At 50.5% G+C, this 24,059-nt stretch overlaps 10 protein-coding genes and 1 non-coding gene across 11 annotated transcripts; 5 read left to right on the forward strand and 6 right to left on the reverse strand.

The window, feature by feature from the left end:
• Positions 1–1,538: 1,538 nt before the first annotated feature.
• PC9H_011778 (uncharacterized protein) lies at positions 1,539–2,405 on the forward strand (the record flags this gene model as incomplete). Its single annotated transcript, XM_036781260.1, has 1 exon — positions 1,539–2,405. One exon carries the CDS (start codon positions 1,539–1,541, stop codon positions 2,403–2,405), a length of 867 nt encoding a protein of 288 aa, XP_036627115.1.
• Positions 2,406–2,628: 223 nt separating this feature from the next.
• Positions 2,629–3,070, reverse strand: RSM19 (mitochondrial ribosomal small subunit component; the record flags this gene model as incomplete). Its single annotated transcript, XM_036781261.1, has 4 exons — positions 2,629–2,647; positions 2,700–2,813; positions 2,868–2,970; positions 3,022–3,070. 4 exons carry the CDS (start codon positions 3,068–3,070, stop codon positions 2,629–2,631), a joined length of 285 nt encoding a protein of 94 aa, XP_036627116.1.
• A 249-nt stretch (positions 3,071–3,319) lies between these two features.
• Positions 3,320–4,211, forward strand: PC9H_011780 (uncharacterized protein; the record flags this gene model as incomplete). Its single annotated transcript, XM_036781262.1, has 3 exons — positions 3,320–3,481; positions 3,551–3,674; positions 3,733–4,211. 3 exons carry the CDS (start codon positions 3,320–3,322, stop codon positions 4,209–4,211), a joined length of 765 nt encoding a protein of 254 aa, XP_036627117.1.
• Positions 4,212–4,430: 219 nt separating this feature from the next.
• Positions 4,431–5,357, reverse strand: PC9H_011781 (uncharacterized protein; the record flags this gene model as incomplete). The annotated part of the gene is made up of 3 exons (XM_036781263.1): positions 4,431–4,510; positions 4,573–4,796; positions 4,849–5,357. 3 exons carry the CDS (start codon positions 5,355–5,357, stop codon positions 4,431–4,433), a joined length of 813 nt encoding a protein of 270 aa, XP_036627118.1.
• Positions 5,358–5,974: 617 nt separating this feature from the next.
• On the reverse strand, positions 5,975–7,271 carry PC9H_011782 (uncharacterized protein; the record flags this gene model as incomplete). The annotated part of the gene is made up of 3 exons (XM_036781264.1): positions 5,975–6,184; positions 6,239–6,364; positions 6,414–7,271. 3 exons carry the CDS (start codon positions 7,269–7,271, stop codon positions 5,975–5,977), a joined length of 1,194 nt encoding a protein of 397 aa, XP_036627119.1.
• A 210-nt stretch (positions 7,272–7,481) lies between these two features.
• Positions 7,482–9,284, reverse strand: PC9H_011783 (uncharacterized protein; the record flags this gene model as incomplete). The annotated part of the gene is made up of 5 exons (XM_036781265.1): positions 7,482–7,667; positions 7,739–8,359; positions 8,407–8,533; positions 8,626–8,729; positions 8,778–9,284. 5 exons carry the CDS (start codon positions 9,282–9,284, stop codon positions 7,482–7,484), a joined length of 1,545 nt encoding a protein of 514 aa, XP_036627120.1.
• A 797-nt stretch (positions 9,285–10,081) lies between these two features.
• Positions 10,082–12,860, reverse strand: CLA4 (Protein kinase; the record flags this gene model as incomplete). Its single annotated transcript, XM_036781266.1, has 7 exons — positions 10,082–10,159; positions 10,214–10,548; positions 10,601–10,690; positions 10,751–11,037; positions 11,101–11,998; positions 12,051–12,435; positions 12,486–12,860. 7 exons carry the CDS (start codon positions 12,858–12,860, stop codon positions 10,082–10,084), a joined length of 2,448 nt encoding a protein of 815 aa, XP_036627121.1.
• A 2,974-nt stretch (positions 12,861–15,834) lies between these two features.
• On the forward strand, positions 15,835–15,907 carry PC9H_011785. Its single transcript has one exon. It is a non-coding gene; the product is annotated as a tRNA-Cys (tRNA).
• Positions 15,908–16,696: 789 nt separating this feature from the next.
• PC9H_011786 (uncharacterized protein) lies at positions 16,697–18,101 on the forward strand (the record flags this gene model as incomplete). The annotated part of the gene is made up of 2 exons (XM_036781267.1): positions 16,697–17,992; positions 18,042–18,101. 2 exons carry the CDS (start codon positions 16,697–16,699, stop codon positions 18,099–18,101), a joined length of 1,356 nt encoding a protein of 451 aa, XP_036627122.1.
• A 1,329-nt stretch (positions 18,102–19,430) lies between these two features.
• On the forward strand, positions 19,431–20,903 carry PC9H_011787 (uncharacterized protein; the record flags this gene model as incomplete). Its single annotated transcript, XM_036781268.1, has 11 exons — positions 19,431–19,485; positions 19,545–19,618; positions 19,667–19,703; positions 19,765–19,843; positions 19,897–19,972; positions 20,033–20,069; positions 20,123–20,267; positions 20,327–20,380; positions 20,433–20,515; positions 20,573–20,727; positions 20,778–20,903. The coding sequence occupies 11 exons, from the start codon at positions 19,431–19,433 to the stop codon at positions 20,901–20,903; spliced, it is 921 nt and encodes a 306-aa protein (XP_036627123.1).
• An 852-nt stretch (positions 20,904–21,755) lies between these two features.
• MCA1_8 (Ca(2+)-dependent cysteine protease) lies at positions 21,756–23,290 on the reverse strand (the record flags this gene model as incomplete). Its single annotated transcript, XM_036781269.1, has 11 exons — positions 21,756–21,805; positions 21,906–21,981; positions 22,041–22,309; positions 22,367–22,447; positions 22,498–22,534; positions 22,594–22,644; positions 22,702–22,736; positions 22,799–22,861; positions 22,908–22,968; positions 23,023–23,108; positions 23,161–23,290. 11 exons carry the CDS (start codon positions 23,288–23,290, stop codon positions 21,756–21,758), a joined length of 939 nt encoding a protein of 312 aa, XP_036627124.1.
• Between the last annotated feature and the right edge of the window lie 769 nt (positions 23,291–24,059).

Consider the following 24,059-nt stretch of genomic DNA (forward strand, 5'->3'; position numbering starts at 1 on the left):
GGACCCACAAAATCGATTTCCAGTCTATTCACAGTCAAATTTTCGGCCTAAGTCCAGCAAAGTCCGCCCAAGTCCGCCAAAGTCAGTATTTTCTGACTGTGATAAAATACTGAGGTTAACTCAGCGCTACTGCGGAGAGCGCTGACCCTGCATGATGTAGTACGTGCCATATTACTGTCGTTCCCGCTCCATCATCACCATCAGTCGTAAATCTCGCACTTTGTAAAGGATGGCGTTAGGTTCCAACCTCGAACGCCAAATGAATCGTTGCTCGAGTATTGTGGGTGTCGTGTAGATAGGATTTGGTTTCCATGAGCTAGTGAAGGTATCATTGGGCGGTTCTGCGCTTGCAGTGGCCCTCGGAGCGCCAGGATGAGTAAGAGTTCGACATTCAACACCATGTACACGTTCCACTCTCATGCTCGTAGCAAGACTTCCCATGAAGCACCTTCTTCCGACAGCGGGTTCCTAGACACCACTCAACGCAGAAAAAACAGCAGGAGCGAACGTTGCGAACAGAAGCTGACACCACTGGGGGAATGTGTAAACTGGGGCAGTTGATCAAAGGTATCGTCTCACGAGCGCCTTCCATCACCGAGGCGTGTCCCAACGCCGCAAGGACATAGTGAGACACAGTCGCCGTGTCCGACATGCTCAGGGTTGAGCATCTATTGAATTCTGCATGAAGGAGTCTCCAGAGAAGCCGCCATCCAGCTCAGTCCTCTTATCGCCATACTCGAAAGGGCTGAGCACCGCGATTTCTGCCGCCTCGTAAAGACAGCCTTCCGACGTTCGTGGTCACTGGATAAACATCCTCAGGTGAATCTCGCTGGGATTAGCTGCTCGCTTTTCGCAGAAGAATGTGGGTGTCTGCAAGACCCGGCACCTCCAACCGGTGAGCTCTGCCACCGGCTGTACATCCTCCCTTCAGATAGACCACGCGACATCTATGGGGCCATGCTCTCCGAGAAAGTGGGCATGAGCCTTGCTTGACATCCAGGTCAGGCGAGCGACGCGCCCTTATTTGGTAGGAGCCCGGACGTGCATGGGAGGGTGATCAACGACATAGTCAATTTGGACTTGGTTAGAGAGTGGTTGCAGATATGCGGTAGACATCACAAAGACGCATGCGAAACCGTATGGTGGAGAGACGGAGACGAGAGACTCCCGGAATCTGTCCGTAAGGTGGGCGTGGATGCCCTGTCAATTGTCCCAGCGCCTCCGGGCCTTCGAGAGGGAACTCGCGCAAAGAAGCAGCACATAGAGATAATCCAAGAGGTCCACCTTGCAGTTCCGCTACCGACGCTTGGAGCAGTGTTAGCTCAATCGGTGTGGAGAACCCGCGGGTGGATGTACCAGGAGCTCATGCTGTCCCGGCGTCGGCTTTACTTTACTGAGCACCAGGTGTACTTCGAATAGGGGCGGGAGGTGTGGTGCGAGAATGTGCTTGCAAAGAGCAACCGTACACCGCGCTCATATCACCCGTTGCGATACATGGGCGGGGGCAGCTTCACCACCCTCAAAGCCCCAAAGCCCCAATGGACCACGTTGACCTCCGCTACGCGTCAGTGATTAGTCAATACACCCAGCGGGAACTTACCAACGAAACCGGCACCATCAACGCGGTATCAGCACTGACGAACGCATTCACAAAAGCGTTCAAGCTAGGTAGCGTTCCTTCCAAGGCATTCCGCTTCGGGATGGCGCTGGCGGACCTGAACCATGCACTGTTGTGGCAGCCAGCTCAGAACGTGCTGCTCACGCGTAGGAACATACTCGGGCAGGCGCCATCGCCGAGCTGGTCGTGGGCGGGTTGGCGAGCGCCTGTCGAGCATCGCGTCCCGTGGTCCACCGTCCTGGGCCACCCAATAGTTGTAGAATCTCTTATCCGTGCTTGGTACATCTGCGAACACGGCGCACTAGCGCAACTCGACGTACGGCCAATCGCTGGAGTGGGTTTTCCGGAAGAAGGGAGTCGAAGGAGGTACGTACCTCCGAGTGAAAGAACCGACCCAGAGCAGGCCCCGCATGCTAGCGAAGGTGCCCTGGTATTTCGAACCACAGCCGCGACGTTCAAGGCGCAGCGGATTAATGGGGTTCAAGTAAATGAGGACGCACGATACGAAGTGTTCGCTATCCTCCCTGCTGCAGGTCGCATATATCTACCACGTTCTACGAGGTCTCCTTTAGATCTGCGGCTCATCACTCTGCCGCGGTGTAATGCCGTAGCTGGGCTGTATGATACTCAGGTCTACGGCGACACGTACTCTGGCGGATGTTTTCTGAACGTCATGGCGGTCCAAGAGAGCGAACAGAGAAAGCTGGAGCGCATGGGGATTGGAATCATCTTTGAGCAAGCTCGGATTGAGGCGAATCCGGCGGAAGAGCAAGTGTGTCTAGGTTGAACTGTGGCCAGGGGACGTCGGTAGTGGAATCCAATAAGGCTTTCTGAAAGGTGGATGGTGGCAGAGCAGTGAATGTCTAATATGCATTATGTACCTCGCACCGTTCTGACTACATTGTCCACGCAAACAATGACCTCACAGGCAGACATTGATCACCACTCCCGACACCCTTCGGAATATCCAGTGTAATATGCAGCAAATGTTCATGTAGAACATATTAAGATTACTTGTTCTTAGTATGACTGACAAGCAAGCTCAGCTCGACGCGTCGCGTATTCGCAGGAGACCACTCACCGATAAACGAAACGTTTTTTCGTATGCGAAAACTCTCCCAGCTTATGGCCGACCATATCCTGCGTCACCAGTACGGGTACATAGTCCTTCCCATTGTGCACCATGAACCGGATTCTGGCGCCAGAGCATCAGACGCGTGAAGATTGTTGTGTCAAGCGTAAGGCTCACCCAACGAAATTTGGCAGAATTGTACAGGATCTTGCCTGTGTTTTTATGGGGACATGGTTCTGCAAAGCATCACGGAGGTTTGGAAATGAGACGAAATAAGGCCCTAGGGATGAGCTTCAGTAACAGGAGCCATGGCTCTTTGCCACACGCTCACCTTTCCAGGCAGAACGACCAGATTTCAGCAACGCAAGTGATGGCCGCATAATGTGAAGCACACCGTTTCGGTCACCTTCGGCTGGACAACAGAATGGACTTACATAAGCAACGCGACAGGCTAAATTATGGCGCACTAGGCGCCCAAGTTACTCGCTCCCACTGTGCGCGCTGCCAGGCTGCAGTCCCATACCAAAGGTACAATATTCCAGGATTATTGTGAAGCCAATACTGGAGATACTGACATTGGTTTATTCTAGAATTCTACTCTGTAACGATCCTGACGCTTGGATGTAGAGATGTCGGAATCATCACTGTCACCGTCGTCAACAACCTCATTTCCACCAACTTCGGCTTCAGTCTCTGCCACGACGACAGACCCCCCATTCTTCATTGATCCGGCTACAATGTCACCTTTGCCAAATTCCAACGGTCGCGACGTTGATATGGCTCTGGTCAAGGTGAGTTTCGCTGTGCAGTTGACGAGGTCCCGAAGTTGACTGTTGAGGTCCGGGTATGAACTTCTAAAGACGGTTTTGGCGTGGCTTTTCCCTATAATCGGGATTATAACGACAGTCGTGATTGTCATGTGGATGTGCGCACATAAATCTGCCCTGGACTCTAGCTTGGTGCTAACGACTCCTTCCCCTATCCGTATTTCCACCGCTTTCTAGACTTTATCGAATGCGGACACGGCGTCAAACACTCTCAGAATTCTTCGCTCGCAAACGCACAGACTCGACCATTCCCACTAGTAGAGCCCGACGCGTTCCTCGTACGACAGCCCTTGCACAGCTCAACGTTGAGGACAATGGATACTACCCATACGTTGTACCGCCGGCCCTCGTTTACGCGCAACGAAGCAGGCGAGTTCGGACGAGGGGCGCTGATGTGGATGTTTACGGGAGACGCATGGACGGCGGCGGGGATCACGACGACCTAGGCGACAAGGATGAGCTGCCCGCATATGAACATGCGGGTGGGCCGCCGAACTATGTGGATTTGGAAGTAGGACATCCTAGAGCGGTAACTATACGTTCAGAGTGTGCGCCGTCTTACCAACCCACTCCCCACCATCTACAGCAACACGCCCCGCCTGCTGTACAAAGCACCCCCGGAGCACCTCCAAATCCTGATGAATATCCCCCGCCTCCTTCTCTGCATGACCCTCAAAACGATCCCGCTCGTTAATGTTATTGACCTTTGCTTCTTCCCGCACGGACAACTACTGTAACCCGCCACACTGACTTTGTATGTCTTCTGCTTCTCATTGTTGTAGTTTTCCCAGTCTTTTGTTTTCCTCCTCATTTTCTCTTCGCATATCACCCCGTACTCGGGGAAATATCTAGGACATCACACCACTTTCGTATTCAATCTTCTCCCCAATAACAACTGGGTGCTACACGTAGACTATTTTCCACGCGGCGCATTCTGTTCTTTCCGAATCAAGTCCTCGGCGGCAGCGCGCATCTCGAGTGTCCAGTGCTCCTCTAAGAATCAACGCCCAAAGGTAAGTACCCCTGCGCATCGTAACGTCGAGATTATAACGCACCGGGCTCTTGGAGCAATTCGAAGACATCCTCTACTTTGTCAAAGGCCTTCAAATCCGCTAGTATGGTAGATGTGAGCCACCCATTTCCTTGAGCTGCATCCATGACGAGGAGTTCTTTGTAAAACCAGGTCAGGGTTTCGCCGATATGCTGTGAGGTTTCATAGATCACTTCATCAGCTTCGTTCATGATGCAAATGTTGGTTTCCTGGTGGTGAAATCCGGCACTGAACCATTTGTGTCAGTAAACACCATGGAAGGAGTTTGTGGTTCACTTACCGGCTATCAGCATTTGATATGCTCCTGACCGTCTCTGCGCAATATGCAATGCACGCTCGCACATCGCACAGGTTTTCCCCGGTCTCAAGAACACTCCATATATCACGCAGCCACTCAGCCATCTCTTGACAAATTTCAGACATATAGTCCCCTTGTTCCTCCAACCCATCGTGCCAATCGTACTGGCAACTGCGAAGAAGCTCCTTCATGACACCATCTATACTCTGCTCGTGTTCCTCTAAGTCGAGTTGCTTGATAACTGGATCCTCTGAGAGGGCACTGGAGATAGATGCCACAAGAGCCCTGGTGCGTCGAAAGGTCGTAATTCCGGAGTCGTTGTCACAGATCCTCCTCGCGTCGTATAGGGCGTCCGTCAGAGAAGCAACGAGACTTGCCAATAATTCTTCGTCGCTGATTTCTTTCTTTGTGCCACCGGCAGGGTACCCCATCTTCGTAGGATATGCTAGACGTTCAACTGGCTTGACAGCTGTGCCCTTTGCATTTGACATGTTGCGGTCGATGTAAGTCTCTGATACCAGGTGTATCCTATAAGAGGAGGAGGATCGTTGTTGGTCTAAATTTCGACGCGCCCCTCCTAAGTCGCGTACTTGAATGAGATGAATAACCACGTGACATATCTACAATGGGTCTCTAGGGGTCTGCTATATTGGAGTACATTCCGTAGTTATAATAAACGTACTCGAGTCTCCATTCCAACGGTCATCAATATTTTTATGCTAGAGTATGTATTAAGATGAAGCCGCTAAGGTGTGACAACTACCAATGAATATACAGTGATTTAGAAGAATGTCAGATAATTCGTTTGAAATGTGGTCATGGAACCACGTCAGTCATCGTCTTTGGAATATACTTCTCTAGCGCCCCTATGTCTTTGCCCCTGTAGACCTTGAGAAGTGTACGAATACTTTCAGTTAAGTACCACTTCTGTTCTTCGCAGCTAAAAATTCATTCATCAGAAATGAGTAAAAGCCACTCCTTCGCGATCCATCCCATCCTGTTTCACACAGACATCGCAGCCATTTGAACACGGAGCCCTCCAGCTCCGATTGCTTGCTATAATCACTGAGCTACGGGGTCTTGTGCGCCGTCGAAATCGACTTCACACTCAGGATGCGATGGGAAGAGCACGGTAGCTCTGAGCCCAATCATGCCACCAATGAACAGTGTAGCTCCACCAAGTCTGCTTCTCGATCACCTGGATAGTCACAGCCGATTCTGACCCTCGATACCAACGGTTGTATTGTAAGCACATCCTTGCTTCGAAATCGACGACTTCCAGGGAAGGAAACGTTTGGAAGAGGAGCCGTGCCGTTTCCTGGCCTGTTGCATCAGGCAGCGACCCGCAAAGGTCGAGAATTGAGATACTTACGATGGAGTCCTGCGTAGACTTATAATATCTCGGTCGTGATTTCAGGTGGAAGCGAATGCCTCTAAGCCGAGGAGCCCGACACCATTGAACGAAATATTCCAAAGCTTCGTAGAGTGTATCGTGTTGCTATCCTCAGGTGAGTCGTTATATCCGCATGCATAAAATGGTTACCTACTAAAGGAAAATCCAGCTGCAAGAGTTCTAAGTTAGGAAATAATGATGCAAACAAGGCTGGCATAGTATCGTCCATGCCGTCGCATCTTAGGAACGTAATTGATTGAAGTCGATTTGAGTTGGCGATGGCACGCTTCGCTATTTCTCCCTCGAAACCGTACACCCATAGATGGGAGAGGTCACTTGATGCCCCAGTAAGTACAGGGTAGATATGTGGGAGGTCACCGTAAAGGATGCGCAATCTTGGCAGAGTCAGAAATGCCGCTGGAAGGGCGCGCCGGTGGTCCATGTCTATATCCAATTCCAAGTGCTCTATCGATGTTTGCGTGCGAAGGAAAGTATACACCTTCGAGACGTCGATGGGGACGCCGGTGTGCGTATATATAAGTCGCGTCAAAGAGAACGGTGCATCAATAGGAAGGACGTGAGAGTTGGTGAAGGAGGTAAAGATCAATGTGCGAAGGCCAGGCAGGAGAGGCAGGATGTCGTTGATGCTTAGATTCTGGTCGTCAGCCACCGCATTGAATACCAGATGTTCTACCTGTCTTGCGTTTCGGCTGTTCTCGACAGCACGCAGAAATTTCGTAGCCTGGCCGTCGTCCGCGGTGTCGCATGGCGCTGTCCGTATATACACTCTTTTGAAGAAAAATGGCCGAAAGAGTTCACAGAGTGTTCGTGAAACGAGTCGGAAGCGGCCAAGCGCCCGAGTTGAATCCTTACAGTCAAAGTGGCCTGCAATGAGGATGATTATATCCAAGGGCAAAGTTTGCGACATGGTGGTTACCCTGAGAGATGGATCGCCCTTGGTGGGGAGGAACGTGGTAACAGACTTCGCAACATCACATGCTACACGAAGCATAAGGATATGAAGGTAGGGAAAATTTCTACAGGCCGTAAGTAGGTAATACAGTGGTACTCGAGAGCTCAAAGGGAACATGAGGTGCATGCGAAATGGGTCAGCAAAAGCAAAGGGCATATCTTGCATGGATCATAAGTACAGTCTTTGGGACGTAACAACATAACAACGGAGAACGCAGAACATGGTATCAATCGAGGCATATGGACGGAGCTAAAAACCACCTGGAGTAGGATAGGCCATTCGATCTGAGTTGGCGTTGGCGAAGACCTTATAAAGCGCCATGGCCTCCTCAAACTTGGCATTTCGGAGACTGAAGTGGGCCATTTCAGCGGAATCAGCGTCTGATGTGGGGTCGACAAGGGAGAGTTTGATGAGTGAATGATAAAATCGGCAGAGCTACAATTGACGGGACAAATGAGGGTTAAGCAGGTTAGTAACGAGGAAACATTAGTGAGAAGACGACATACATGACGAACGCCTACAGCCCATTTGTCTTCGCTACTCCCTTCTTCCCTCTCTTCACGCTCGGCTTCGTCCAGATATTCGATGCAAGAGTGGACAAATGGCCCAAGGTAATCGTTGCGGATCAAGTCTGCCACAGTGGTCTTTGGAACCGGGCCATTCGAATCGCTATGTATCCCAGGGCCAGAGGAAGGGCTTGGAATCACGGTGGGATCTCTGAGAAGCCGGCCCATGAGGTCGAAGGATGGGAAAGTCGGAGGAAGCGTAACAAGGACGTCGAGGAACCGAGTTCGACTGAGATCGACATCTCGTGTGGGTTGAGTGCCGAAATTGGCCAGCATCTCCCCGATGGAAGCTTCCCCCAAAGGTGATCCCGCTTCGTTGGTGCTTGTGGAGGGTGGAAATGTGGCATCAGAAACCACGACGCGGGAAGGAGGGGGATCAGAAAGCAAGGAAACGATGATCGAGTAAGCGATATTCAGGTTATTATAGACGATAGGAGCGATATCGAGGGATGTCAGGAAGATGCCTCCGCCATTAGTAGCTCGCGTGTCCGTGTCATTATGAGAGTTCGTAAGATTATCAGCCGGTGCAGAAAGAAGAGCCGGAAGCAATGGATTCAGAACCTGCAAGAATCAGGAACCTACTCGCTGAGAACGAAGCCGAGACTCACCTTCTGCTCTGAGAGAGTTAGTACTCTTTCTCTCGCCGCCAGTAGCAGGGACATAGCGCGAACAAGTGACTCCTTATGGGATTGGGTTTCATTCGTTAGGTCCGGTTGCACGAGTGACCTCGAGACCCTGCAATTAAGGTGTTAGATGAGTCAAGTGAAAAACGAAATAGGATGTAGACTTGCGTAGCGCTTCCATTACCGCGACCCATATGCAATGACGGTGATGCATCCGAGAGCTCATCTTCTGACAACATCAGATGGGCTGCTCGAAGCTTCGGCGGTAGGGGAGAACGCGCCAGCGTGCTCGGAGAGTAAGGTGCGATCTATAAACGTTACAAGAAAGTTCCGTAGATGAAGTAATGGATGCATACATCATTGCCATCTCCCTTCAGAATCTTCCACAGAACCCAAACTAGCTGCTCGTTCGGCCCCGTCGTTGACGCGTCCACGATAGACGATCGCCTCTCCTTGACAAAGGTCGCAAACAAGGCAGTCTTGAACGGATTAATAGATATCGGATAAGGCGCATAGAGGGAATACAGGATATAGGCTGCTAATATACGTTGAGCAAGTTCATTGCTGGGGAACTGTCCGGCCGAGGATGAGCTAGATTCGAGAAGGGGTAACAGCGCGTCTAAGGCGACTTGGAACCTCATCGTGGGTTGTATTAATTGGGAGAAAGCTTGAGCGGCGGTCGAGCAGGGCAGAGATAGAGTTCGAGACATCAGATGGGAAACTGAGGCCCTGACGATATCTGGCGGGCCTGAGAAGGAGGCCATTGCCAGGGCAGCCTTGCCTCCGGGATTGTAGCTAGCAAAGCTTCTCCTTTGCCCGAAATCCACAGAGGTTGCGGGACTCGGGGATGTTAGTGTGCTCATGCCTCAGCATGAGTGCGATACTGGCGATGCAGGGTCAATGACCTTTGGCTACACAGTAAGAAGTATGAGAACTCACAGCCGTACGACCTTCGTGGCTTTCCAGATGCTCGCTCTGCGCGACGAGGACGACGGCGACCTGAACAAGTTCAAGGACGCTCTACGGCTCAGAGTCCAAAATTCGGCTGAGTCATCGATGTATCACGTGACACGTCGAGTCAAGATCGTCGCCGACAAGCAAACCGCTTGAACCTCGAAGGACTGCCAATGTTCTAAACGGATACATATATGGATATGCACACCTAGAAGTACATCTATCCTAATCATCATGTACATACATCCCTTTTCTTCCAATGACCAACGTGAATATTTACTCTTGCCACTTGTTCCACGCGAGAAAACACAAAATACGGGGACAGATAGAGGCGGGAATAGGATATCGGCGACTGGAGTATAGGTAAAAGTAGAAGCGCTCGAGAAGTGGGGGCATGCGTCGGTGATATGGGATAGACTATAAGGAGCCAATCGTCGTGGTGTGCGACAAGCCTTGACCATGAGTATGTAGAGTCCCATCACAAACAAACGAGTAGGTGAAGGTGAAATGTCAAGGAGGAAACGGATGCTTGGGAGGAAGTGATATGCAAGATCAAATAACTAAAGGCAACTGTTGAGCAGAGCAAAAGAGAAGCGTAATTCCACAAGTCGAGAGTGAAGCAGGAAAGGCCGGCGAGGTGAGCGTCCTGGCGAAGGATCGTCCTCGCGTAGAATAAAATCTCCAGGCATTAGACGAGGCAGGCATCTTATGATTGTTGCTTCGTCTTGAATCTGAGCAGGGGCGCAAGCCCTGACAATGCGCACGCCTTGCGCAAGAACTCGTGCTGCACGGGAATAATGAGTACACTCTACAAGGTGATACAGATCAGGAGACTCACATCAAGTAGTTCGTTTGCCGTCGCCCGACTAGCCACGTCCACGCACAGGCAAACAGCCAAAAATCCTTTGAGCTCCCTACTCAGCGCTTCCGGCTTCTTCAGCGTCGGGGTACCGTTCGTTGCAATCAAGTACAGAGCCTTCAGAGGCTCTTCGTCCAGATATGGGGGCTCGTTCTCGATCATCTCGATCGCCATGATGCCCAAGGACCAAATATCGACCTTCGCACCGTACTCCTTCTGCTTGACTACCTCAGGCGCCATCCAATAAGGAGTGCCCACCATCGTCGCACGCTTGGACTTTTGGTCCGTGAGCTTGGCACAGAAACCGAAATCGGCTAATTCAAATGAATGAGAATAGAGCGCAGTCATTTCGTCGAGGCAACATACTAATTTTAACGCGGCCTTGTGCATCCAGCAGTACGTTATCTGACTTGATATCTCGGTGGATAATGCTCTGACTGTGCAAATGTCCCAGGCCTTTACAGGTCTGACCGCCCATAAATAAGTCGCGTAGTTACTGGAGATTGAAGGGAGCACTTGCCTCGAAACATATACTCGCTATCTGATCCTCTTCTAGGGTGTTGTTCTCGATTATATCGGTGAGAGCACCGCCCTCCATGTACTCCATGACCACCCAAAGCTCGTTGCTTTTGACGAGGTACGACTCGAGGAAATTGACGATATTCGGATGCTGAGATTCCTTCATAACCAGAATTTCATTCACGATAAGCTCCTTTCGGGGTTGGTGTGACAAATCCATCTCCTTAATCGCCACTTTCTTCCCAGTCGCCAACGTCTTGGCGACATATACATGTCCAGACGCACTGTACGAGCGGCGATCAGTCCACTTGGTCGCTAAGAGCAACGAACTAAGAAAAGCCACTCACCCTTGCCCAACTTTCCTGATCTTGCTATAAATCGCCTTCGGGTCATCGTCACAAACGACCTGTCTCAACTTCTCCATGATCTGGACCTCCGTCATCGTGCTGATACGTTTCTCCTTCTCCTTAGGTTTCTCAAGAGCAGCGGCGGCAGCGGCGATGCCATTTGCACCCGTCTTGGGTTTATCATCGGCCTGTATGTGTACCTTCTTCGCTGGTTGCAAAGGTTTGACTGGTGGAGGGCCGACAGTGGCGCCAGCTGCACCGGAGGCGGGCTGAGTCGCAGGTTTAGTGTTGGCAGGGGAAGACTTAGCAGGGGCCCCCATAGGCGGCCGTGTGGTTTCTTTCTCCCGCTCCCGCTCCCATTCCCGGTCTGCTCTTTCCTTCTCTCGCTGTGCTTGCTCCTTGGAAGATTGTTGGGTAGATTGTTGAGTTGCCAGTGACTCTTTCCTTATCGGGAGAGCGGTGGCAGGGGGGTTAGTGGTTGGCGGTCCGTGGGCTTTTTGGCGGGCACGAAGGTCGGCAGAGGATGGCGTATGATCGAGAGATGTTTTGGGGGCAGAGAGTGAGGGTCCAGGTGCAGGAGGAGCAGGTCGATTTGCAGTAAGGAGGGGACGAGGGGGAGCAGGTCTCGAGGCTTGTAATGACGAAAGCTGAATTGGCGGGCGTCCGCCAGCGCCGGCCGAGACGGTGTTGGCGTGTTGAACGTGAGAGCCATTTACCAACTCAGCAGCCCGGGCAGCATCGGTGGAAAGGTTGTCGCTCGTAGAAAGCCCAGGAGGAGCGGTGTCTTGCCGTTTCATGCCTGGACGAGACAAATCACTAGATGAAGACGATGAAAGCGGGATCCCCATTTTACCCATTCCGCCGAGCCCAGTCCCAGCATTGAATCGCGCTGGTGCGCCTAAAGACGCTCGATGAGATTCTACATATGACGAATAAATGGAAGGACGCACCCATGTCTTCGAGTTCGCGTTTCTGATGATCCGTGTAGAACTCCAAGACATCGAGGACTGCCTGAGGATCTTTGGCGTAATCTTCACGGGTGATGGCAGATTTGGTGAGTAGCTTGTTCCATTGCTCCGGCATACCAGTGAAGGCGCCCGAGATCGGATCGAAGCCAACATGGACTTTGTGGACGAAGTTGGTAGGATTGCTTACACCCATGAGAGGGCTACGCGAGTAAACGTCGTCCTGCCATCCGTAGAGCTCTTCGTCGCTCTTCAAGGATAGGAAATATCGTTTATCCTTAGTCTCGAGCAGAAGGCAATACGGTTTAAGATCGGTCCGTTCAATATTCGAGATATCGGATAATTGAATGAGCGTTTGCTGAGGGGCAGTCTGTACTAGCCTAAGATTGCGTTCACCAACGAGCACGATGGCGAGCTCACCTCAGATTTGTGGATTGATAGTGTTTGCTCTTTCAGGACTAGCCATTTCACTTTCCACATCCAGGCGAACGCCCCCTCTTCCTTCACACTTACGACACCATTTCGTACAATCTGGGAGCCACCGAACGCGTTGCTATCTTGCGACCGATTGGGTGAACCACCGATTCCTGGCGAGCCGCCGATTCCCGAATACGACGAGGCGTAGGTTGAAGCTGACGGGGAAGCAGGGGTAAAGGCAAACGAAGGATTGTACCCTGATGAAGCAAGCATTGAAGTGGCAGGATAGCCGTTACTACTGTCGTCCGTTCCCCGTCGAGGGGCCTGGGGTGCGGGTCGCGAGGGTGTCAAAGACGTTGCGGTCAGGTTGAAAGCCATGATATATGTAAAGTCTCTGAAACGCTGGCTGCGAACAGTGATGGTGTTTCAGATAGTGATTGTACCAGTAAAGGCCGCGAGGTGGGTGCGAAAGCGCTGTACTGCGTCCGGTTCGTTCTCCTGCGTCAGGTCTGTCTAGGGTGAGGCTTTGCTGGTCGTCGTGGTCGTCAGTGAGGGCAGTGTCTGAGATAATAGTCTCTGTGTTTGGTCTTGATGTCACGGATCTATCCGGTCTTATAATCACCACAGCAACCGCAAGCGCCTTACTTCAACTGGTCAGCACTGCACGTTGGAGGAGAGGAGAGCTAAGAAGAACGAATTCCAAAAAATTCTACAATACTGTGAATAGTGCCAGTCTCGAATGATCATTATTGCAAAATTGAAGACATTGAAAAACAAAGCATTTGACAACCGGCGCTTCTTTTGGATCTGCCCTGATCGAGGAAGGTTAATGAATTGGAAAAGCCCAAGCTCTCCTATGTGAATGCCATGTACCAGAGAACGCGATAGGCTGCGGAGAAGACATGGCATGTGAATGAGACGCGATGATAGAGTCACGCTCCCAGACATGTGAGTGAATCTGCGGAAATTGTTGATCAACACTGGCAACCATAGGAGGACGGCTGCCGCCTCGATCACTTTGAGTCCGAGTGCCTTCCAGAGCACTTCATACACAATCGACAATGCCATCTCCATCACCGCACGCGCAGCACGCAGCCGTAATCTTCAGTCAAACCCTTCCCCCCCACACACACCAATACTGGCAAGATCAGGATGTTAGGCACAAGAACAAGAAGGTGAAACTGATACTCATACACATAGCCATCAAATACGATGCAGATGTTATCAGAGCAGCGATGATCATGATATATTCTCCGTTCATCAGCGAAGTTTAATAATACGTACTCACAGTAAGGATTCCCTGGTTCACTTATCTATCTACCAGTCGCTTCGCCCATTGGCGGGTTCCAAGCCCTACCGCGCACTGCGCAGCAGACGTACTCCGAGATTTGATCGCTCAAACGTACCTGGAACGACTCCGAGTCAACTCAGCGCTACTGTCGGAGCACTGACCCTGCACGACGTACCTTCCACTTTGCTCTCGACCGACCAGTGGCCGACAGTGCATTGATCACCACCCGCTACCCCGTGGGATCGACATCATCGCCGCTAGTAAATCGCACAGGTTGAACAAGGTGCCGTAACATCCTAACCGTGGAGGTGTTCTTGCGGGCCGTCGAGCCCAGATGAATCGTTGATTGAATGTCGTGGGTGTCGTGGAGATGATAATGATTTCTGGGTTCCACGAGCCAGTGGGGGTGCGTCCGATTGTTAGCCCTCGGAGCGTCAGGAGCCAGTATTCGGCACCATGTACACGTTCTCTTCTCATGCACCGCGAGACTCCCTATAATGTCCTCCTCTCGGCATTAGGTTTCTAGACACCGTCCTACGCAACAGAAAAGAGAGAACTTCCAATGTTTTGAATAACAATCGATAGCCGAATGTGTGGCTTGTAGACCATATCATCTCCCAGGTCGACACACGCACCTTACATCACAGGGTCCTACCCTAACACCGCAACGAGATCACCCACTGTATATCTTGCGTAGTGTCATTGTGGTGATGCCGGTCTTCTACGCCATCCGAGAATTGTCAAAGATTTCCGAAACTATTCGGCCGCACGCGAATGGTGGCTCGGTCTGCCAAGTATAAGTGGATGGCACTATGTCGAGATTGCACTCACGGGAACTTGGCCGTACATGCCTGAGTCTCTTGCGGCCTCCTGGATGGACTTTTTCGGTACCTTGTAATCATAACAAACCGTCCAAAATGGACCACATAAAACAATGTCATGAGTGTCCTTTACCATAAATTCGCGTCGATGTGCCACCTGCGACGACTTGGAGTAAGTTAGATGGTAGGGTCATTGCCAGAGAATTTGATGGCCGACCTGTAATGCCCTCAGAACCCATCCTTTGCCGCGGTCTGCGACTCCGGGTCCCAGCCCGCCCGCCTCCCAATCCTAGACAAAATGAGGGCCCCTTCGAGGTGAATGCTCGTAAATCATATCAATAGCTGGGATCTTCAAAGTCGTTGTTTATTCTTGAGCGTTGGAATTGGGATAATCTAAGTGGGCATGGTGTGAGACGGCGTACTTTTGTAGCTGAAGTGAACGCGGTGGTACCGTTGCTTTTGATTCCTTCAGTTACTAAATTACTAGTTTGTCTTGCTTCGTCATTATGCAATTTAGAACTCTTGGAATTAGATCCTGCTCTCGTGCGCCATGACTTTCTGCGTCTTTGAAAACTGCTCACTTGAAAACAGGGCCCACGTAAAGACTTTATTAATGCCATGCATCATTTAATTGGGCCATGTCGCGGTCATAAGCTTAGAGGCATTCGCTTCCACCTGGTATGGCCGCCGTTGGACGATTCTGCGGAGAGGGAATCACTTGACAGCGTTCCGCCCCTCCTCTTCCAAGCAATTCCGTCGCTCTGAGTGGTCGATTTCCGTGTGGGCCACGAGGAATCCGAACGTTGGCATCGAGTGTCAGAGTGGGATGTCCCGGCCCGAGCGATTGAGCGGATTTGGTGGAACGACGAAGAGTGGTGGCGATTGGACTCAGATTTGATGTACTTGCGTGAAATCGCATGTTCTCCGAGGCCTGCCAGGGTCCATAGCCAAGTAATTATGGCATTCGCAGTTAATCCTCGCGTGCCACGCCGGAACCCGTTCGGGTAAATGAGAGGGCTGAATAGAATACGAGGGCGAGGTGGTGGGGCGCAGTCAAGCTAGTACCTTCCTCTCCCTTGATCTGTATGATTTCTTTGGGTGTAGAGCAGAGCTGCTCGTCAAGCACGGGTAGGCCTCTTCCCTCTGCTATAGATATGAGACAGTATCGTGATCAACTAGCGATAGCGCCTTCACGCACGCCATAACGCCAATAGATGGCGAAATCCTGAGCGTTGTGCAAGACTCAGTAGCTAAGTGGTTATAGCATGCGATTGCAGATCGCAGGGTCCCGTGTTCAAATCACGGCTGGGTCTGTTTTTGCTCCCGTCCGTTGATCCTCGATGTCCTCTCGCGTTGAATGTGGTGTTAACCTGCGGCTCATGCGACGGATCCGCAGCCAGGCTTTTTCAGTGAATTTTTGAACTCACACTTCGTACACAGTACTGTTTTCATGCTATGTCCAGTGTTTTGCTAATGCTCACTGCGGCTAGTCCTCTGTCGAGGTTTTGGGTGCGTTGATCATGAGGTAAGTCACCACATTATATATCATTTGTAACATACATGAACTACAGTCTGGATCTGCAAGCATACATATCAATATAGAGGTTCTTGATGAACGAAACGGACAATGGGTTGAGGTTCGCTTCCTGAAGCCGCACTAGTAGAGAACGAAGCTTGTTCTTCAATTCTACTTCTCCAGTTTTTTACTACGTGACGGGGATGCACGACGCCTACCCAATTGGCCCTATCACAGGACATATTGCCCCTAAGAGCCCCTGAGTTATCGTGCGATCAAGAGTCGGGTGTCCGATCTACCACAAGCTCAAGCTCAAACTTCAAGCAAGTCTCATGACAACTCAGTATTAATGCGTAGCCGATGCTAGAACAACCGATTAATCCAAGTCTTCCTTCTTGTCTTCTACAACATCAAGATCGATAGTGCTGGCCGTAGTCGTGATAAGAAGCGCACAAAGGGAGGAATAGACACGAGGGCGAGCTTAATACTTATTGGTGCATTTGTGGGCTCACCGCACGCCGCAGCAGAACTCTGTAGGAATAGATAAAGGCGTCAGGACTGATATTACTCGTTTCGCTGGTTCCCCATGGCCACCGCCGATGCAGAAACCTTTGCTCTCATAGCAAGGCTCCTTCTTGACGATATCAACGAAGTCGAACGTTATCGCAAAGGGAAAAGGAATGAAGGGTCGCCTCCAACAGACGAAGAATTGTCTTTCACTGCGCAGCAGAAGGAAATGCAAGACTTGCTTTCCAGCATGCAGGACCTCCGAGTCGCCCAAGGCCTGAATCGCGCGTTGACAACCGACGACGCCATCCTCAGCGCGTTTGACATTGCCGAACGATCTGCTGACGACGATAGGAGGGCAGCTATTGCTCTCAGCTCAGGTCTTCCATTACCGCCGAGGACGGACTATCAGCAACGCGTAGAGGATCGCGGGTTTTCCTTGAATATCCCTGATGCTCCTATCCACGCGCCTCCCAAAAAGCCTTCGGCACCTCCTTCCTTTGTATTTGTACGTCAGGATGAAGTCGAGAGCACCGTGTCTATCAATCCGTACCGCTCCAAACCCAACCGCCCATTTCATTCTCACACCGCGAAGGACTGTATTTCGTGCATGGAATCATTCACTCCATCCCACAACCTCCGCCCGGCGTGTGGCCACGACTGGTGCTCTCGCTGCATCGTCGACTTAGTGACGGCTTGTCTCAAAGACGAGTCCTTGTATCCTTTACGATGCTGCGGGCAGAACTTCGTCGAGAGCGAGATTCTCGCTTCGTTGAGGGATCGGAGACTCCATTCACAGTTTCGACTCAAAGCGCAAGAGTTCGCCACCCCTCCATTGCAACGCGTCTATTGCCCAGAACCTCGCTGTTCTTCGTTCTTGTGTCCTGCAAGCAACGTGAAGAAGAGCGTCGCTTGCGAGTCTTGCGGAGAGATGGTGTGCCTAGCCTGCAAGAGTCTGGGGCACGGGGATGAGGACTGCGTCGAGCAGGCAGCGCTCACTGAGCTAAAAGAGCTTGCGCGTGAGAAGGGGTGGCAGACGTGTCCCGGATGCCATGCCGTGGTCGAACTTAACTATGGCTGCTACCATATGACGTGTCGGTGCCGTGCAGAATTCTGCTATATTTGTGCCGTCCCTTGGAAACAATGCCAATGCGCGCAGTGGGATGAAGAGCGACTCCTCGATACCGCCCGCCAGCGCGTCGCGAATGACATGGGCCGCGAGGCTATGATACAGCCCCAACTATATCAAGCGCAGGTCCGACAGGCGGTGAATCATCTTCGCGTAAACCACGACTGCCAGAGTCATCGCTGGCGCTATCGTAGCGGCGGGGGACGTTGTGAGGAGTGTCATCATAACTTACCTCAGTATCTTTTGGTCTGTCGATTTTTGTATTCGTGCAGGACACTCACTGACGCTTTTATAGGTGTGTAGGGGTTGTGGTATGCAAGCATGTGTCAGATGTGCGCGTAATCGCCTTGTATGATGTATATACTACGGTTGCCTGTCGTGACTCTGCACTGTAGTCCGATGGTAATGATCATGTTTCAATTCAGGAGCGGCTACAACCGTCGGTGAGATAGAGTATACCAACTGCTATAAGACTGTGCAAAGCTCTAGGCGTGTCGTCGAAGGAAAGTTATAGTTCGTCGTTGGCTTCGTCTTCAGCGTGCTGATATCCCGGGAGTGTGAGAAAAGACTGCGGAGCTCAACTCGCGATACGACGTGTGCTGGTTCTAGGAACCTGCTGTAGAGTCAACTTCTCTGCCGCTGCGTGCTTCTTGGGCGTCGAGTGCTTGTCGAACCGATCATCATCATCTTTGGCTTTATCCACTTAATTGCATAAGGACGCATGAGCATTTTTGCTCACTTATGCTTGGCTTGGCTTGTTTCGTATGACAATAACCAATTTAGTTCCCCGATCAGATTCAATACACGCTCTGACTCGTTGAATCGCCGAACTTGGTCGTCGAGCAGGAAAGCGAATCGGCATCTTGAACTGTAGCCATGATGAGTTCTTTCCATAACCAGGCAAGGGCGGGCGGCGTTTCGCAGCTTTTTGCGGCTGCTTCATGAGAGAGTCGATACGCTTTTTGTTACCCTCCAAGTCAAATTTCTTTATCGGTGGATCCTCTAGGATACTCGCAAGATTAGAGGAGCCGTCGTCACTATCTTTCACAAGGGCCAGGGCTTCCTTCAGAAGGGTGGCGGATTCGTCTTCATCTGTGTTGTTGTAAGCAACTCGACGGGGCGGATCGCAACTTCAATATCATCGTCTGGCTTATGCCCTACCTTTCTCTTGACCATTCTGCGGGACGATGGATGTGGATTTCAAATCCCGCGCGTGGACGTAAAATGCGTCCTTGGTGTGAATTCTACCCCCGATTCAAGGGCCGCTAGAAGGTTCGACCACAAGGCCGTTGCAAGAAAAGCCTATGTATACCGACGACGTCCGTTCAAGATCTTGGCGCGCCTTCGTTGCTCCGCCCCAGCAACAACACTGAAATGGAGCCAGCGATATATGCACAAGGTAAACTCAGATCTTTGCAGTCGATGACTTCGTTTTCAGCCCTATTATCGTATCATAATGCCGTGCTCTTCGGCCTTTGATGATCCCTGGATTACCAAGCGACTCTAATCCCACTGTCAGTGAATGTTATGCTGTACCTGTCCATTGCGTGGCTGCAGGAGGTGGATGAATCAGCGTCTTATATAAATCCCGATGGTATGGATATTACATAGTCGGTTCTGAGGTACGTGACATAACAGATCTTCTCCTCTATTACCAGTCTATCGCACCGCATTGTCGCATTACATGTCCTCCGTCCCTACTTATACGCTCAACAATGGGGTGAAGATTCCAGCCATTGGTACGGTTTACGGGTAGAGCATCGTGGGGCTGCGCTGATTGGCGATCACATTTTCTTAGGATTGGGCGGCGCGGCTGGTCGTGATGAGAAGGAGAAGGAGAAGGCGAGAGTGTGGTTTCTGACCGCGTTACAGGTTGGTTGTCAGATCATTGTCCGGCTACAAATCATCTAACGTCGTCAGGCCGGGTACAGACACATTGATGTAGCACAAATCTACGGTTCGTGGCGACACATGGGACGACATTATGATCCATTACATGATGACCCGCTCCCTATCAGGTACTGAAGAGGCTCTTGGGAAGGCTATAAGAGAATCAGGCGTCCCACGTGAGGAAATCTTTATCACGACGAAGCTACCGTGAGCGCAATCTCTGTGATGAGTTGACTCATTCATACAATCTCTATTCCCAGTCCGAGCCACCATACGCGTGTAGCTGAATCATTCCAGGAATCTTTGGACAATCTCGGTCTTGACTACGTCGATCTCGTAAGTATCATTCCGTGTCGAATCAACCTAAATGTTGACTATTGTTGATAACGCTCGCAGTATCTAATCCATTTCCCCTTCGGACTGGCGTATGAAAGTAAGTTATGTCGCCAAATACTAGCTATCAAACGTGAACGTGTTTTATTTCAGAGGGAGTCAACTTCCCCACGAATCCAGACGGAACACCAAAAGTGGTTGATTCCCCAACATTTGTTGAAACTTGGGCCGATGTAGAGAAGTTACTCGATACCGGAAAGGTGCGAGCGATTGGCGTTAGCAATTTCTCGGTCAAGAAGTAAGCACATCGGCTTACCATCACGTAAGGTACAATTTGACATATTTAACCAACAACAGCCTCGAGATCTTGCTTAAGTCTGCGAAGGTTGTCCCCACTGCTAACCAGGTCGAGTAAGTATTTCGCAAAGCGCGTGTTAAGGTGCGCTAATGCGCCACTTATAAGGTTACACCCGTATCTCGCGCAGTCGGACCTGGTTGAATACAGCAAGAGCAAGGGCATCGTAACCACTGCCTACACCCCCACCGGTAAGAATACCTGATAACACAACGTTTCGTCGTCTTGATCAATGGTCTCCGCTTCAGGTTATCAGACCGTGCTTTCTGACCCCACCATCGCGGAGTTGGCTGACAAGTACGGAGTTTCTCCTGCGCAAATCGTATTGGCGTGGCACGTCGCCCGCGGCGTCGTTGCGGTACCAAAGAGCAGCAACAAGGAAAGGCAGAAGCAAAACATAGCTGTAAGTCTTCCTATATTTGTACGAAGATTCTCAACTTAGTCAATGGATAGCTCCCGACGTTAGAGCCGTCAGATGTCGCCAGAATCTCGTCTTTGGACAAGGGAGAGAGGGTGTGCAACAAGCCGGATGCGGATGGCAAGTTCTTTGGCATTACGAAGGAGCAGCTCGGGTGGTGAGTGCTTGAGTGCTTGAGGAGTCTTCGAGTCGGAAATTTGTGAACGTCTCTGCTCCGCCGATTTTCACTAAACCAGTTTAGTCACCTTTGGAATGTGGAAGGATGACCCGGATCTTAATGGACAATCTCCAAGGGCACAGGAAAATTGGGAGGTGAATCAAAACAAAATTTGAGATTTCCGAAACGTCAGATTTGGGGCACAAATCAGTGGATTTCACGGTCCATACAACCGCTTACTGGGGCTGAAGCGAAGACCCCGGTCTCCACTGGGACGGGGTTCAATGTGCACACGCCTGACTGGCGTTGTCTTTAGTGGGGGTTTAAACTTTTCCTTCAACGATGGATATCAAAGCCCAATTTCTGCTACACGTCCCCGCCGACCAGCAATCGAGGAACACAAGCTCGGCTCCCTGTATTTGAGGTAATTAATATGACAATGGGATGCTCGGGACCCCCAATAAGAAACCGCTCCATCCAACTCCGTTACATACCACATACGCCCTCAATCCATTTCATGTTGAAAGGGTGAGGTCGACACGAAGCCTCACTAAAGAGTAAATCTCGTCTTTGGATTCTTTGAATGTTACTTGATTAGCTCAACTAATGATGTTAGGATGTATGGGACTTACTAGATACGAAAGACTCGATACCTGGCAGTTTTGTCAATGGTAAATGGAACGTCTATAGATTCAGAATTGGCACACGCACCGAGGGGTGGCAGTACCGGGCTTTGAGATGCGTATTTTCTGGTCCCCGGTGTCGTTGCCGGTCTTTGCGAGTCGCCTCGTACATCTTGTAACTGGCATTTCATCAGGCTGTTATTAGCTTTCCGTTTCTCACTAGTGGGCATTCATTACCTAAGTTGAGTGATTAGGTCCTCGAGAGGGAGTTCTCGGCGCTCGACTGCAAGAATTCACGTCAAAGATGATCTGCAAGGCCGTCATTACACAGCTTACAGAGAATATCCACTATGATCTAATACACCACAATGAGCCCAATCCACGCACGATACGCTTAAAGCCTACCGTAGTTATTGAGAAATAGCTTGATTGGGAATCTTTGGCCGCAGAGATGGCAATCTGGTACATACATTTTATCTCATCAGTCACATGACAAGAAGACTGGTCGTCTGCATTACCACGGTAGGCTTCAGATCATTTAGCCCGGGGGTGGGCGGGCAATGATGATGGACTTCCTGCATCGGAGACTCTGTGATTTCGCTATCCGAGGAAGAACACTGCGCATCGTCAGGTAGAACCGCCAGACTCGTCCGTCTCGGGATTCGTATGGACAAAGACATGGCCTTCATATTCGTATAAGTGCTGTAGGCTGATTTTGCGGGCCTCATAGGAAACTTGCGGCGAGGGGCGTTCATTCCTTTCAGGCGCTGTAGTCTCCAATTGGGGGCTGGTAATGATTTTTACAGTAAGACAGCGCACTTAACCTATCGGTAGGCTGACTTACTCGTATAGTCATCCTCATTCAAGTTACTGCCTGTGTGTTTCAACGGCACGTAAACTCTGTTGCAGTGATAATGAGGAAGGTCTTGTAGCGGTGAATTTATTAATCCAATCATTAGAGTGGATTAGCCTTACCAAGCAGCGTTTCAGAGTGGCATGTATCGAGTATGGCCTGGTATGAATATTCTTCAGCACTGTTCTACTAGTATTCGCGGCCACGACAACACCCACCACAAGTGTGGATCCAGCTGGTAGCGGATCAACTAGATGCTCTTTTAATATCTGTACAAGTTTAGCATATTGAACACTTCGGTGACAATTGCGGGTCATAACACGTACATCATCCAGAATAGGGCCATCTAGTGCTTCTATCGCTAATGACAAGATCGATAACCTCGTCAGGAATACCTCTCTCGTGGTGATTTCGGGAACTGACCTTCGTCTAGGTTGTCTTCCTCAGTACCGTCTAGTCGAGGATATTGTCCACAGTGGCCAGAATCTTATTGGCGTCAGTCGCGCCAAAGCACAGGCGACACGGCACGTACAGTGGAATAGGATCCGATCGCCTGGCTCAACGTCCGCCACTAGATCATCAATCTCGCGGAGCTGCCGCAAACATAGTGAGTGCGTGCGCTTTATCGCCGCAACATGACTACTCACTATATTCTCTCGTGTTGGCTGTCGAAGGAAGTTCTTGTCTTTATCTGTCAATGTGATTATGTCTTCTGGATAGTAACCATACTGCCCTAGAAACTGTTCAACCCGAAGTCAATTACAGTTAGTCTGAAGAACGCTCACTTCGTAGAAGCGAAGCTAGCTTCTCCGTTTCTTCTGCAGGCCCTGTAAGACGCCCGAGCTCCGGGTTTGTGGACCGAATGTATTCAATACCGATAAGAAGAGCGCGCTTTCGTGGACTGCCAGAGTCCATATCGTAGGTAGAACGAAAGGAAGAAGTGAACGAAAGAAAACAGGTATAGGGTGAGTGACCAAGACTGGGGAAACTTCATTCTGAATCGTTCGTATATGTATGAGAGGATTCACCGATCAGATAATCTCAGGTTGATATCCAACACCAACGAGAAGACATGTTCAGACGGTTGCCAACCAACTATCACCGTAATTCATAGACGATGATCACAACTTGAGGGGGAATCAATCCGGCATCGCGTTTCAGATCTATCATACGTGTACGCTTACGACACCCGATGTTAAAAATAAGCGCTGATGGTCGCAATGTCCGAGTCAAGTCCGAGTGAACAAGTAGTTGTTTTGCGTTTGACTGGGACTCCAGCAAACGCATGAGGAAAAGATACACAGCGCGCAGGAACTATCTAAGTACTCACGTGCCATTTTAACCCCGCCCAGAAGATTACCATTCATTAAACCATACATACTCACGTAGAAATGCCCTCTCCTTCACAACAAATAACCAACTTCATCATAACTCTACTCGCCGGATATTAAGGAGCCGGGCGCGCCGCCATGAGCGCAACATAGATGTTTTAGGCATTTCGTATTTCATGGCGTTCTCATCGGTAAGAATACACCTTGCTTGAGAATATCACGGCCTTCATCATTGCTGCCGTTTCGATGAACAATCCGCATTTCAAACTGGAACCACACTGATATGGGATGATTTCAATTTAGGAGCAGACGTAAAGCGACAACACAGTGGAACGTTTCAATCTCTGCGTGTA

This window comes from Pleurotus ostreatus, assembly GCF_014466165.1.
Source record: "Pleurotus ostreatus strain PC9 chromosome Unknown scaffold_9, whole genome shotgun sequence".
NCBI lineage: Eukaryota > Fungi > Basidiomycota > Agaricomycetes > Agaricales > Pleurotaceae > Pleurotus > Pleurotus ostreatus.